Source organism: Macaca nemestrina, chromosome 11 (genome assembly GCF_043159975.1).
Source record: "Macaca nemestrina isolate mMacNem1 chromosome 11, mMacNem.hap1, whole genome shotgun sequence".
Lineage (NCBI taxonomy): Eukaryota > Metazoa > Chordata > Mammalia > Primates > Cercopithecidae > Macaca > Macaca nemestrina.
This window is the reverse complement of record NC_092135.1, coordinates 6,148,975-6,164,410: the sequence shown is the minus strand read 5'-3', so window position 1 is coordinate 6,164,410 and position 15,436 is coordinate 6,148,975. Positions and strand designations below refer to the sequence as shown.

Sequence of the window (15,436 nt, the reverse complement as noted above, 5' to 3'; positions counted from 1 at the left end):
TTTGACAAGTGCAGAAAAAGACTTTTGTGACTGCTGATTCCTCTCCAGCTATTTACATGCTCTGTGAGTCTCTTTAAGGACAGGAAAGTCATCTGACGCCCTAGGAAAATTCCTGGAGGCTTGCACAGCTGCTGACTTGGACTATCCCAAGCATTGAAGGAGTAGGAACCAGTTTCCTATTTCATTTCTTAAGGCTGCAACCCACTCAGGAGAGTCACTCACTACCACCCAGTTTATTCATAGACTTGCTAACTTAAGTGATTTTACTCTTACTTGTTCTAACATAGTCGTAGAAAATGCCACAAAATGGTTTAGGAACATATATTTATAAAAATAAATCTTAATCATGGCCCCAGTTCTACAAAAAATTGGCGGAAGACGTGCAATCCACATATGAAACTTTCAAATGTCCATGCTTCTGTAAATCATAATGCACTGTGTCCAAAAATAACTTTCTAAAATAGACACTTTTCCTCAATATCTCCTCTCCTTAGAAAAATAAAACAGCAAAATATAGAACTTATTACAAGTCAAGTCTTTGCTTATCATACATATTGTTAAATATTTTCATGCTGAAATACTACATTCATGTAGAGACACATCTGCCACTTCCACATTTTCACTGTCCCTTGGCGGATACTGCCTTTCATGTTCCAAGAGCCTTCCTGGCAAAGGTAAGGGTGAGACCTTAGGGTAAGCAAGGATAGCTTGCAACATAATCCAGTTGAATCACACACAATCAGAATTAGGGGGAATCTGATGGGCCTGGGCAGAAGTTTGCCGTCTCAATGGACTCTGAGTTTCTCGAGAACAGAGGCGTCTTGTCACTGAATGAGCCTCAGTTTCACAGAGTGCAGAGCATGCAAAAATGTTCTGAATTTATAGTGATCATTTCGTTATTAATGAAAATGTTTGAGTGAAACAAATATATAACATAAAACAAATTTACATCAGGAGGGCATGTGTTGAGAAGTGAGATATTTAAGTACCATTTTCTAGGATGCTAAAGTAACTCTGAAATACTTAGTTGTGAGGTGACCAAAAAAATGGGCTAATTACAAATGATTCTGACACATTTATAGCAGACTTGAAAAACTTACAAAGAAACCCTTTGCTAGTCCAATTCCATATGTAGAAGATGGCATTCTCAGTTCTTTAAACAAAACCTTCTATGGTTGAAAGCACCTCTCTCCCCAGCTAGTTTGAAAGAAGGTTTTATAATAATTGAAGACAGGGCCTTTCAGCAGGTCTTTATTTCTGGGCAGGTGGCAGAGTTGCGTTTGTGTGATTTGTTTTGTTTTGTTTTCTCTCTTTAGCATTCCTCTCATCTGGCAGGAACCCACTCTCCTGAGCAGATGATTTGTGATTATTTCCTTCTCTCTTTCCTTCCCCTTTCTCTCCAGGGGTGATAGCAGTGGTGATATTCATCATCTTCTGTATCATCGGCATCATGACCCGGTTCCTCTACCAGCACAAGCAGTCACATCGTACAAACCAGATGAAGGAGAAGGAATATCCAGAAAATTTGGACAGTTCCTTCAGAAATGATATTGACTTGCAAAACACAGTGAGCGAGTGTAAACGGGAATATTTCATCTGAGAAACTGCAGGGTTCCTACTACTATTTTTTCTTGTTGTTCAATTATCTCCTCCCCTTCTTCTCTCCTGTCTTTTGATTTGGTCATTCTCTTTATTTTCTGCTTGCCATTTCTTTTCTGGAACATATTTGCATCCACCACAGCATCAATTCCCTTGATCCAGTCCAAGAGACCAGGCAGACGTGGCCACTGCCTTCCTCTCTGATGAACCTATCGGGTGAAAACGACCACTCAAGAGACTGACTTCACTATTCAAGACAAGGAAGAGACACATGTGTGCACTCCTGCATGTTCAGTTCTGTACTTCCAGTTTCTAAAATGCACTGTTCAGTTTGGCAGCCGCTTGGTGGTTCGGGCTTGCTTTGAACCTGAGCTCTTTGGCTTAGGCACATGACGGTCATTCCTGACATCCTCCCCATCTCAAGTCTATTCTTACCAGGGAACCCAGGGCAGGGAGAGAAGAACCTAGAGGCCTGGTTTGCTTTGGAGGCATGATAAAAGGGGTAAGAGAGGTTTGTTTTGTGGTGGTTTACTTTCTTTACCATAGGCAATCACTTGCCTTAACTCATCACCCTTTTTCACTATGACCCTTAGACCCTGAGTATTTTCAAATATATGATCACTGATAGTAGTGAGCAAAATTACTTTGCTCCTTTCTTACCACTCTCTCCTGGGGCCGACACGTTGGGATAGCACACCATAGCATAAAGCTAGGGGAGGCATGGTAATAGTAGCTTGAAACTAGGAGGTAACAAGAAAGCGTCTAGGAAGTAGATGTTCCGTATCTTCAAAAATGCCTCCTCCAATTTTGTAAGAATGCTAGCTAGGTATTCCTGGGATTATTCTACTGACATATATGTACACACACATGTGTATATGTGTATATATATGTGAGTATATACACATACATGTATATATATGTGAGTATATATATACACATACATGTATATATATGTGAGTATATATATACACATATGTATACACACACACACATATAGATATGTACACACAAACACACACACATATATGTTGCTGCAGCATAAAGAAATTAAAATAAAAGTTTAAAATAGTACCTGTTTCAATGAAAGAGCCTAAACCATCTTAACTCAGCTTTAAAACAAAAATTAAATCAGGAAAAAATGGAAAAAAAAAAACTGCATGAAAGAAGAGAAATACCAAACAGAATTCTGCCCTTCCATTCACTCTCTAAAGACCCGGTGAAGACAGTTAATTCAAATTTGCAAGTTTCACATTTTTGAACATCAAGCTATTCTCCGAGAGGTTTAGGATGCATTAACATAAGTGACATGGTCACCTCTAGCTAACTAGCTTTGCTTGATTTCAGAGGAGCCCTTAGGTTCTGTAGCTTATCACATTTTCAAGTCTGCTATACCCTATATACATAAAGACTCTTCCAAACATCTCTTTATAGGCTTAAACTCCCAAAAGAGGTGGTGATAAACTTCAGGGTTTTTGCCCCTTTTGGTAACAAAGCGTTGAAAACAGTCATTCATTCCTTCAAGAAGGCACCTTGAGCTCATCCATGGGGTGGTGGTAAAGATCTTAATGATTTTTCTATGGCAATATGCATCGTTCTTTGTCCTGCGCCATCTTGGAGAAAAAGGTAAGGAGAAAACAACATAAATGCTCCAAGATGCTGGAAATGCTCATGTAATGATTCTTAGGTGTGGAAAATACTTGTTGATTCTCTTTACGAGGCAGATTCAGTGTGGAAATCGATGACCACAGCTCTGTTTGCCAGCCTTGACAGTTAGCAGACATTCCACCTTTTGCTTAGGGTACACTGTCTCTCGCCTCTCATAGTGAGGAACTTAGTTGCTTCATTCCATTTTAAGCACAGCTTTTCTTTCAGTTTCAGAGCTTATGAGTTAAGGATTTAGTTTGCAATCATATTCCTCTATTTTAAGATGTTGTTTTAAATGCAGATTCTCTCCTTGAAATTTTCTATGGATTTGAGCTTAATCACTTTATCATCTACATGGTATCTTTTGGCTACATGATATCATTTATTTTAAAGTGATTTTAACCATGATACCATTTCTCTCCTTTTAGTTTTAATAAGATGAATGATTCTTTAGTAAGATGAAGGATCTTTAAACAGTGTTTTTTTTCCCCTGCCCTTTCCTCCCTTTCTTCAATTTTCACTTTTGAATTTTTGATTTCCATAAAAAGCCTGTATAAATCAGCCTTTTGCTTGGCTATATATTCCTTTGTCCCCTGAAATAAAAGTCACCACGAAGTGTAGTGGGTTTAGCCTGAAGCAGCTCCAATAATGAAATAGAAAGGCAAAGGAAGGTGTGAGTAATAAAGCTGGAACTCTTCATTATTCAATCTTCGAGCAGTGAGGACTGTATTTTGCTGACATAGTGCTAACAGAAGAAATGGAGACTAGCAAAGGCTAACTCGGAGTATTTGATTTTCTCATCTAAGTATATATGCTTTTAGATGGTCCTGTAGGATGAAGAATCTGTGAAGCTCTATCCTGACAACAACTGCACTGCAGAATCAACTGGCATCTTCCTCACGTGTGTAGACTCCATACACACTGCATGCCACAGGACCTAAATGTAGATGCCAGGACAGTGCCCCCTGCACGCCACTCCTATAAGTAGTCTCAGGGCTAAAGCAGAATTATTTTTACAGGGTTGAATTGTTTCTTAACCCCAGAGAACACTAACTTTTGCTAGATATATATGAAATGCAAGTGAGTCGTACCCTCCAAAGTAGAATGTAATTTACAGTTAGAAATCGTGCTAACTCCGACTGTCTTTCCTCAGTGGTACCAAGATCTATGTAGTTTTATGTAATTGTTCAATTGTGTGAGTGTTTCAATCCTTCAGCAGTTATCATCTGAAAGGAGACTTTGAAAGCATCTTAATCTCTCTTTAACGACTTTTTTTTTTTTCTTTTTCGTGTCACATTCAGGTTTCCCAACTACATGCTCTGGCCAACTGGGCCACCATGGTCTCTTCCACTTAAACCCTCAGCCTTCAATAACTGCTGTTTACAAAAAGATTTTATGGAATATGGATCAGTTTACAGTAAAACCAAAAGTACTTGTGAAATTTCATATTTTAATGGGGCTGTTTCATTGATTTTTTTTCCACCAAACAAATCTATTTATGTAAGCAACAGTATATTTGCTAACTCTAAAATATATTTAACCTACTGCATCATTTATTGCATGTATAGCCTCAGTTGCCATCTTTATGAAAAATTTGTCTGGAGAAATAGACATTTGTCATTTCTATAGACATATTTTTACGAATAGCTTTGCCTCTTCTATTTACCCTCAGCTGTACACAGAAGATTTTAAGGATCCTAGGGGTGATATTTTAAAACAACTTTTTTCTTCTCCTTAGTAATAACAGAGATGGTATTAACTTGACTTCTACCTTCTGTCAGACCCATCCCCACCAATGGGTAGCAAGAACAGGATAGAACAAAATAAAGAGATTGTTTTTCTTTCTTCATTTATGAAGTATTTATGGAATGCCAGTGAGTGCTGTGCTAGGCATTGGATGAACATGTATAAATTACACCTTGTTCTTGTCCTTGAGGAGCTCAAAGTCTAGCAGGCAAGGCATGTATTATTGCAACAGGGGCATGCGTAAAGTGTCCTAGAATGCAGCACAAGGTCCTGCACAATTATTTTTGGTAAAGCATCCACTAGAGACTGAAAGAAACAGGTAAATTTCTGGGAAATATTTGTTATTTTTTAAATAATTTTTTAAAAATCCACCTTCCATAAGCTGTTTTGTTTCTCCTCCTCAAAGTAGATATCTATCAATGCATATAAATTTCTGTAGAAAGAGGTGGATTGACTTTTAGGGACAGTAAAAATAGATAGTCTCTGTCTCTGCCATACATTTGGGGAGGCTGAATTCTCTACATTCTTGTTTCAGGTCAGGTTGGGGGATTCCAAAAGTTTCGCCTCCCATGAACCTAAGTGTCTCCACTTTGGCCCCTCTCCTTCCCTTTTCTCAGTTCTTCCACTGCCATGTGTTTATGACCTATTGCATGCCATTGTTCTTCCAGATGTTCCTGAAGGTGGTTTGGTTGTAGTCCAACTCTTCCTAAAACCCTTCTTAGTCCTGATGAGCCATTTTGACTCTACATAAAATTTCTGAACCTAACTGAAGTCTACCCTTCAGTCAATAATTGACTAAAAAATGTTGTCCATTTATGTGAGGTCTCACCTCTGAGCCTGAGTGAATGTTTCCCGTCTTGAAGGTCATACCTGCTCCCTCTCTGCAGGAAGTTAATTCAGTTAGAAGAGTTGCACGGGGAGGGTGCATGCACAGCCAACTTATCCAGTCCAAGATATCCAGGGAGATGGGTATCAGACCTGCTGCATTTTTTCTTAGGAAAGGAAAGGTCTTGACGGATTGTTCACCAACTGCCCTAGCTTCCTTTAAGCTTCCCCATAGCTTCCATCCATCAAAATCTCATTGCAGCAGCAGCCTACCAAAAGGCCTTTGGGACACCTGTATGGTGCTGCCACTCATTCTTCCTTAACGAAAAGGCTTGGACATACTTAGCCCTCAATTGTCCTACAGGTCATGTATTGAGCAAATAAACAAACAGACTTCATTGTTCCTGAAGATGGCAAAGGTGATTAATGGAAGAAGACGCAGGCAAACTGAAAACTTTCAGAAGTCTAGGAAGATAACTGAGTGCTAGTTCGTGTCTCTCATGCAGTTTGAACCTGTTTTCTTTAAAATATACACAATGTAATTAAATTATCTCTATATACTGTTCTTGGGCTATTCTCGACCTCTTCTTTTATCTCCTCTCTCATAGTCTTGTTTGTGGAATCATCTACTTTGCAGATTTTGGTTGTCTCTCATTCTCAGCTCTGCCTTCACAAATTCCAAATAGTTGAACCACCTAAAGGGGAAAAAGTGCAACACACACACGCACGCACACACATGTGCACACTTTGTACGAATAGGGCTGTTATTCAACTTTTCTCTAGAACATTCTACATACATATCTGTTTGGTAGGGAGAGAAGCATTCCTCTTTTATGTTGGCAATTATTTGAATCTTTCACATAAGGTTTTAGTAATTAACCGGTTTGCTATTTTTGAGTGATTATTTTATCTTATTTTGCACTAAGGTACTCTGAGGAAGAACAGAAAAGCACATTTTCTAGTGAAATATTGTACTTTGTAAGCTAGATATCTGTCTTATGTAATGTTTACAGTCTACGAAGTGGCTGAGCAGACATGAACAGAGGTTAATGCAAAAGCTGGTTTGGGTTTCAACCACACCCGCTGGGAACTTGATGAGGAGGAAGAGGGGCCGGTGGCAGTAATTGGTGGCCGTCTGAGGTGAGGAAGTTTATTGCTTCCACCATGAATCATTGGTGGCAGCCTTTCCACTTTCGTGGCTCCTAACTCAAGAGTCTCTTTAGTGCATTTGGATCATTGTCTTACTCATTAGGGAAAGAGGCAATATCATGGGCTTTGCATGAATAATTCTTTACTCACATTTGCATGATATTTTTTTAACTTCCAAAACTTCTTAAGTCACATCTTTTTTTTTTTTTTTTCAAGTTTTAAATTTTTTTTCAGGATTTTCTCAGAGTGCTTTAGAACTATTACTATAATTATCTAACCTGCCCAGGTTAAGCACCCAGATACAACTTTCAGGAAACGAAACAACTGTCAGAAAACTGCTGTAGGTCTATTATTCTCAGTCAGAACCCCTGTGAGTGGAAGTCCTTAGATTCTGGAATCCATCCAGTGTCTTTCTTTTCCTTCCATTCATCCTGACATGAATAAGCATACCAAAACTCTAAGAAGGAATGAGTACTTTCCAGCCCTGACAATGAGTACCGCCAGGGACCTACCATCTAACACCATCTAGGCACACTGTTTTTTTCTCAGTCCTTCCAGTTGACACAAGGAAACCCTTTATAAAATAGGACAAAATTAGGAGATTAGTCCCAAGCCAAGACCAAAGGTGAAGATAGTTGTGTTAGTGATTAAAGCCTGGTCCTATTTGAATGAGTGTCAGAGTCTTACATGCTTCAGATGCCAGAAATATCTTAAGAGAACATGAACAAAGTGCTGGATATGCAACAGGAATAATGCATTCTCCTACAGACTCTTTGAAAGGCTTTCTCTTTCAAGGAAACTTGAAGGGAAAATATTAATGGGCATCAGCCTTGGCATGCTTTCCCATTAGAGTCAGTCTCTATCCCAAACGTTTTACGTGAAATATTCACCTAGTCTATTCTGTTTGAAAGGCAGTATCAACCCGTGTAACCTTGTCCTGCCTTAAATACTGTTGAGAAAAATACCAAACTTTGCTTAAAGCAGCATAGTTATATTGAGAAAGAGACTGCATTTAGTGAGGACCAAGACCAAGAATTTTCTCTTTCTGAATCTGACAGTTGACAGGCCTCCTGATATCCTGTGTTGCCTTGAGCTAACATTTTCCTTAGTCACTAGCCTAGGGCAGAAAGGCAGCCATGTATAAATGAATACCCATGGTCATGTTCCAATATAACTTTATTTACAAAAACTAATTTAGTCCATAGGTTACGGTTTGCTGATTTCTAAGACAGAGCATTACAGTGTGTTTCAGATGTGAAGTAACTCTTCCTACGGCATGTTCAGGCCCTCCTTTTCAGGGAATGAGAAAGAGTGGGGAGGGTATTTCAACGAAAGATAAATTGCAAAATAACCTCCCTGCAAAAATACACATATGTCAGACTCTTTATTATGGTAAAAGCACAAAACAGGTCATCTTTTTGTGGAAATGCTGGAGTCTACCTTTTCCTTTTTATCTTCTGATTTTTGTTCCTAAAACAAAATCCCAAGTGACGTTGCCTCTTCCAAGTCAGTTTTGTAGACCATGTAACACGTCTTAATACACTGTATGGGGAAAAAATAAAAGTTAGCCTTAGATTTCTTTGTTTTCTATGGTTATTGTTGTACAGAAGAAAGATGAACTGTAAATAATGTATATTTAATAAAGAGAACATTTTGTATGATTTTGTGTGGAAGACACATGTGCCTTGCTGTGTTTTCTTGAGTTAATGAAGAGTCAAACAATTAATCCCTTAGCTCCCATTCTCATTCATTAGACCATTAACTCCCAGACAACATGACCTGTGGGGTTGCTGGAGAAACAAGAAACTCCCACTGGCTGGGTTTATTGATTTCAGCATGGCTAAAAGTGCTGTCCTGGGCTCACTCATCACTGAGCTGAGTTATCCTGGGTAACTCACGCCTGGCTTAAATGTATACAAGAGCAATCTCATTGATTCAGTCAATGTCAGCTTCAGTGTTCTGGAGCCACCCTGGTTTCAGCTACCCACGTGAACCTTCACACTCTCCTCCACCCTCATCAGCGCCCACTCACAAAAACTGTATTTCTTCCGTCTCCTACCCTACATCTTTTTCTTACAAAGGACCTTAACCCTGTGTGTTTGAGACTAAACAAAGACTGCTGTGAAACAGAACCCACTTCATGTGGTGTTTATTAAGCCTTCTATGTATGAGGTAGTCAGCACACACACACACACAGAAATTTAAAACTGACAGGGCTTTAAACAGAAGAGAGACAGTACCAGATTTACCCTTAAGAAAAATCTAACTTGGGTTATGGTCCCTTGGAGAAGGGATCATAGCAGGATAGGAGAGGAGGAGGAGATAACAGTTAGTGGCCATTTCAAAAGCCTGAGGGAGGGTGGTGGCGGCTTGCACTAGCACAGTGGTAGCAAAGATTCTAGCAGTAGCTGGTAGACAGAAATGACAGGGCTCGGTGGATTGGAAAGAGAGTGTGTGGGGGAGAAAAGAGTCAAGAAAGCTTGGATTTGGGGCTTATGCAACTGAGTAGATTGGGGCAGAGTTTTTGTTTTATTTTGTTTTGGAAAATGGTGGTTGTAAAATGAGAAGGGTAGACAAGTTTAATTTGGGATTTTGTTAAGTTTGAAGTTTCAACTAGGCAGCAAGCATAGATGGAAGGTCAGTAGCTGGGTACATGTTTGCAGTTCAGCAGTGAGGTCTGGTCCGTAGACACTTAAGAGATGTGTGTATGTGTGTTTGTCTATGTATGAATAGGTATATCCAAACACACGGCCATGTGTGCACAGGTTGGCATCATCTAGGGCAGGAGTATAACTAGGAAATAGATCTAGAAACAATGGATGTTCTAGAAGGATAAGCTACACAAGGGAACCTGCAAATGTGCATTGAAGAATGAGGAAAACCAGGTGAGTCAGTAGGAGCCCTGATTACAAAGTGCTGTATCAGGAGGAAGCAGAGAGTTATTAGATGCTACTGAGAAACCAAGGCAGGTGAGAAGAAATAAAAGCCACAGGCTTAGCAAGATTAAGGCACTGACCCTTTCTAGAGCCATGTAATGAAGAAGTTGGGAGAAACTATGATCGGAGTCAGCTGAAAAGTTGGCGAAGCGCCGGGAGGCATGGAACAAGGCTCAGGGCCTGCGAGCAGGAGAGATGCGTGAACATCAGAGCTTGGAAGACTGGGGCTCAAATAACATAAAACCCGTTTCCTTAATTTTGTGATTTGAAATAAATTAACCAATGTAACCCTTACATGTGGCAGATACAAATTGGGAAACAAAATAAAACCAAACCAAAAAAAACTTCACAGATCCTGAGGATTGAATGAGGTCATGCACACACACTAACCACGAAGCACACCACATGGTCAGGGGCTCTCTGCGATGCTGTGTGTCATTACTTTTTTTTTTTTTAATCATATTCTAATCTACAGGAAGTAAACACATATCACACAGAATCAAACAAAGTGAGGCATAGAAAAGGCAATCATGCTTAGTTTGGCATGAAGGGGTCAATCGTGATTTGTAAGCAAATCGGGCTAGAAATAAGTCTAGTTCTGGCTCTGCCATAAATTAGGTCTGTGACCTTTAATAAATCATACGCAGAGAGCCTTTGAGATGTCTCCCTTGAAAGAAAGGTTGTGAATCTAAAAAATGAATCAATTATCTTAAAACAAATGTTGTGATAATTTGTGATAGCAAAGAAATTGGCCTTATAAGCTTTCGGACAGACAGTCATGACTTAAGATGGTTTTTTTTGTTGTTGTTGTTGTTGTTTCGTTTTGTTTCTGAGTTTTTTCTTTTTTCTTTTTTCTTTCTTTTTTTTTTTTTTTGAGACAGAGTCTCCCTCTGTCCCCTAGGCTGGAGTGCAGTGGCATGATCTCCTCTTACTGCAACCTCTACCTCCCGAGTGCAAGCAATTCTCCTGCCTCAGCCTCCCAAATAGCCTCCATAGATACAGAAGTGAATTGACAGGCCCAGCTAATTTTTGTATTTTTAGTGGAGATGGGGTTTCACCATGTTGGCCAGGCAGGTCTCAAACTCCTGACCTCAAGTGATCCACCCATGTAGGCCAAAGTGTTAACTCTTTTAATTGCTAGGTGAGGGATAGTAAGTGGATAAGTGCCTTCTCATCTCATCTCCAAGTTTCAATTCCTCATCACTCAAAAGATTTTATTATATATTTTTATTTTGTTTTAAGCCACTACGTTTGTGGTAATTTGTTACACATCAATAGAAAACTGATACAGTCATATTCCTTAGTGGCCTCATCATCAACCTAAACATGTACCACATAGGAATAACAGCATCTTCCTCATAAGGCTGCTATAGGGATACCATTAGTTTAATTTTGTAAAGGCCTTTGAACAGTCTGTGGAACATATATGAGTGTTTTCAGGTTGTCGAAAGATGTTTAAACAATATTCATGTCCTCAGAAAAAATGTTAGTTTCCCTCCCTTCTTTGTTCATGAGCTTGATTCTAGTCGCACAGCAGAATCAAAGTAAAACGGGAAGCTCATGAAGGACTATGTTAGCTTGAGGTCTCTTTTTCATCTCTGAATTTGGTGTAGGCCAATGAATTAAAGGAGGAGAAAAAGATGTGTTTCAGTCCAAGCAGACATACAGTACGTGAGAAAAAAAACCCAGTTATTTAAAAACACTCAAATTTGTAAATGATGTCTTAGCCCATTCATACTGCTATAATAAAATGCCATAAACTGGGTGGTTTATAAACAAGATAAATTTATTTCTTACATTTCTGGAGGCTGGAAGTTCAAGATCAGGGTGCCAGCAAGGTCAGGTCATCTGCTCTTTCATCCTCATGTGGTAGAACGTGGAAGAGGGAGCTCTGTTGAGTCTATTTTACAAGAGCACTCATCCCATTCATGAGGGCTCCACACTCAGAAGGCCTCACTATCTAATATGGTCGCTTTATAGGTTGGGCTTTCAGTGTATGAATTTTGTGGGGAATGCAAACATTCAGCCCACTGCAAAGTCAATATACATTTATTTTAATTTTCATGGTGGTTCAAAAAGATAGTTTTCCTGGCCTAACTCTTAACAGGTAAATAATCTCACAGCGCCTGCTCCTCTGAGCCAGAGGCCAGGCTGAAAAGCGTTTCGAATGCATGAGAGCAGTGGCTGGGCTCAGCCTGGCACCAGCACACAGGGGTTGCTGAGAGCCAAGTCCATGAATGTGAAATCCTTCCATGGGGAGGAAACAGGAGCCCTAATGACAGTGCTGACTGGTGGAAAAGGTAAATCCAGTTCAGTCATATCCTCTGAAGCACTCTAATTGTTGGAAAGGGCCTTAGAGAATTCAAACCTGTCTTAGAGCACATCTTTCACCTGCGTGGAGGAGAAATGCCATCAGCTGAAAGTGCACAAGAATGCTCTCTGTGAAAGGGCAGACATGGCAGCTCTCACTTTCCTGACACTTTGGTTTGGAGACTGTGACATCTTGTCCCTCTCTCCCAGGACCCTTCGTTGTATGTGAAGCTCTTATTTAAGAAATACAGGCTTTACTTCTATGAAGTATTTAGAATAGTCAATGTCATAGGGACAGAAAGTAGAACAATGGTTGCCAGGGATGGCGGGAGGTGCAAGGGGTGGTAACAAAAAGGAAATGAAGAGTCACTATTTGATGAGTACTGAGGTTCAATTACATCTTTCCAAGCAATTTGGAAAGATACAAAGAGTTCTGAAGATGGACGATGGTAATGGTTGCACAACAATGTAAGTGTACTTTATATCACTCAACTTGACTTCCTGCTAGCAAGGATTAAAAGAAAAAATTTTAAGAAACCACTGAACTATATACAAAAGAAGTGCAAAGATGGCACATTTTGTTATGTGTACTTTACCACAATTTTTAAAAATTGGGGAAAAAAATAAATGCTGGCTTTATGAAGAGAATTAGAATGAGTCAAATGTCTTCATGAATGTACAATAATAATAAATTAAATAATAGAATATTACCATTTTTGTGGACCTATTGTGTACAGTTCTTTATATATGTTACCTCTTATTGTCATAATAAAACCATGAGGGGCAATATTTTTCTCATTTCGTAGGTAAGAATATCTAGCCTAAGAAAATTAAGTTGTTAAAATTAATACATAGTCAGATGTCACAAACACTTGAAATCAACATCTGTTTTGTTCATTATTATCAATGTGGCTTTGGGCAAAGCTCTTACCCTGTTACTAATTTCTCACCTGGAAAACCAGAATTTTTCTGTTTTCAGGAAACAATACCTATTTCCCAGAATCATACTGCTGGTCAGTGGAACTAGTAAATATCTAGCACATTTTGGCTTAAACCAAACCTTGGTCAACCTAGTTGCTCCACAACTAATTCAAGAGATCCATTTCCACTCTAGTGCAACTGCTCTGTCCCAGAATTCTTCTGCTTAATGAAACTACAAAAAACAAAAATCAACAACAAAAAACGTCTTCCAAAAACATAAAGAGATACTAAAGAGAGTTGGTAAAGGCCATTAATATGAAAATGAGGCTTTGTCAGGCCAGCTACACTGAACCAACATTGAAACAGAAGCAGCAAGAGAGTGGGACACAGTAAAGTTAGAGTCATTCCATGCCCACCAGCATTGCTTCCTAATGTGCCTACTCTCAGGACCAATCCTTGGTGAGTGGGGAGAACAGCTGGCATTTTTTTTGTGGATGTCTAAGATGGTAAAACATTCTCTGAAGGAATAATATTTACCTAAAGCTGGGGCTGATAGGAAACATTTTCTAGCACATAAACTTACAACCAAGTAGAAATCAAGTGCTCCCACCAATAAACAGAGAGAGCTTATTCAGCACGTATGGCATCCATCTTGGAATCTCGGGGGTACATTCATGTAAGAGTTCACTCCTACCCTGTGGGTCTTCCCTTTAGGTTTCTGTGAAGGAGCTGGTAAGCTTATTGAGCAAACTCTATGATGCAATGTTAATTGAGAACCTTCAATGTGTTAGATGCTAAACATCCCATTTATGCTTTCTCTATTTAAATTCCAACAAGTGGTAGTCACAGCTACTAGGGAGGCTAAGGTGGCAGAATCACTAAGGCCAGGAGTTCAAAGCTGAAATGATCTGTGATGACACCTGCGAATAGCCACTGCACTCCAGCCTGGGCAACATAGTGAGAACCCCTCTCTAAAAAAATAAACACACAAATAATTAAGTAAATACATTCAAAAAAGTGGGAAAACTTACAAATCAAGCTGCTAGAAGACAAACAGGGATCAACTTGGTGTCTGTCTGCATATAGGTTCTTTAGCATTTTATTTGACATGAAACAGCATCTTATTGTAACCTTCCTCAGAATTTGTGAAATAACTTTTTTTTTTTTTTTTTGACAGAATCTCACTCTGTTCCCCAGGTTAGAGGGCAGTGGTGTGATCTCAGCTCACTGCAACCTCCGCCTCCTGGGTTCAAGCAATTCTCCTGCCTCAGCCTCCAGAGTAGCTGGAATTACAGGCATGCACCACCACGCCCAGCTAATTTTGCTAATTTTTGTATTTTTAGTAGAGATGGAGTTTCGCCATGTGGACCAGTCTGGTCCGAAATCCCTGACCTCGGGTGATCTTCCTGCCTCTGCCTCCCAAAGTGCTAAAATTACAGGCGTGAGCCACCAAGCCCAGCCTGTGAGATGACATTTTGTGTTAATATTATAGTGTCTAATACCACTTTTATTGTATATTATTTGTGAGAAACTATTCATTTCCTCCCTAATTTATTGACTCTTTAAACAAATGTTGGTCAGCCCTTTTGATGTATATTTTGTTTAAGAAAATGGGAATAATCACATACTAAGATGTGGCTTCTGCTTGCTAGGGGCCATGGTGATGTAGTGGAGGTCAGCAGGTGAGCAACAGGCCTCTATAGCAGGTGCTGTAGAGAATAACCCAATGTTCTGATTAGCACATATGAGAGGGCACCTGGCTGAGGGAGCTTGGTTCCAGCTGTGACTCACAGGCCTAGAGGATGATTAGAATTTAGGTGGAAAATAGTACTCAAGAGAGAGGAAGTAGCATTTGAAAGAAGACAATTCAGGAAATTGTACATAGCTCAATATAGGTTAGAATAAGATTAGAAAGTTTTTATTTAGAAATGACAGACGGCACAGCAAAGACATGAGAATGACCTTTTACATCAAAGTTTCCACTTATGGGCTAAGGAAACAGAGACAACAAACAGTGAGAGGTGAAGCCAGCTGGACTTCATGGGTCCAGTGGGGACTTGGAGAACTTTTCTGTCTTACAAGAGGATTGTGAAATGCACCAGTCAGCACTCTGTAGTTAGGATTGTAAAACCCACTAATCAGCACTCTGATCTAAAATGCCCCCATGAGTACTCTGTACAAATGCACCAGTCAGCGCTCTGTGGCTATCTAGAAGTTTGTAAAATGGACCAATCAGCACTCTGTGGCTAGCTAGAGTTTTGTAAAATGTGCCAATGAGTACTCTGTAAAAATGCACCAATCAGCGC

The 15,436-nt window shown here is 39.6% G+C and overlaps 1 protein-coding gene across 2 annotated transcripts in view; it reads left to right on the top strand.

Annotated features, from left to right (window-relative positions):
• LOC105492445 (contactin associated protein family member 5) overlaps positions 1 to 8,640 on the top strand; it is a 909,336-nt gene extending 900,696 nt beyond the window's left edge. For both annotated transcript variants that reach the window (XM_071072554.1, XM_071072553.1), the window contains exon 24: positions 1,404 to 8,640. In XM_071072554.1, coding sequence (XP_070928655.1) covers positions 1,404 to 1,600 — 197 coding nt within the window. In that variant the 3' untranslated portion in view covers positions 1,601 to 8,640. The remainder of the gene's footprint in view (positions 1 to 1,403) is intronic.
• The last annotated feature ends 6,796 nt before the right edge of the window (positions 8,641 to 15,436 follow it).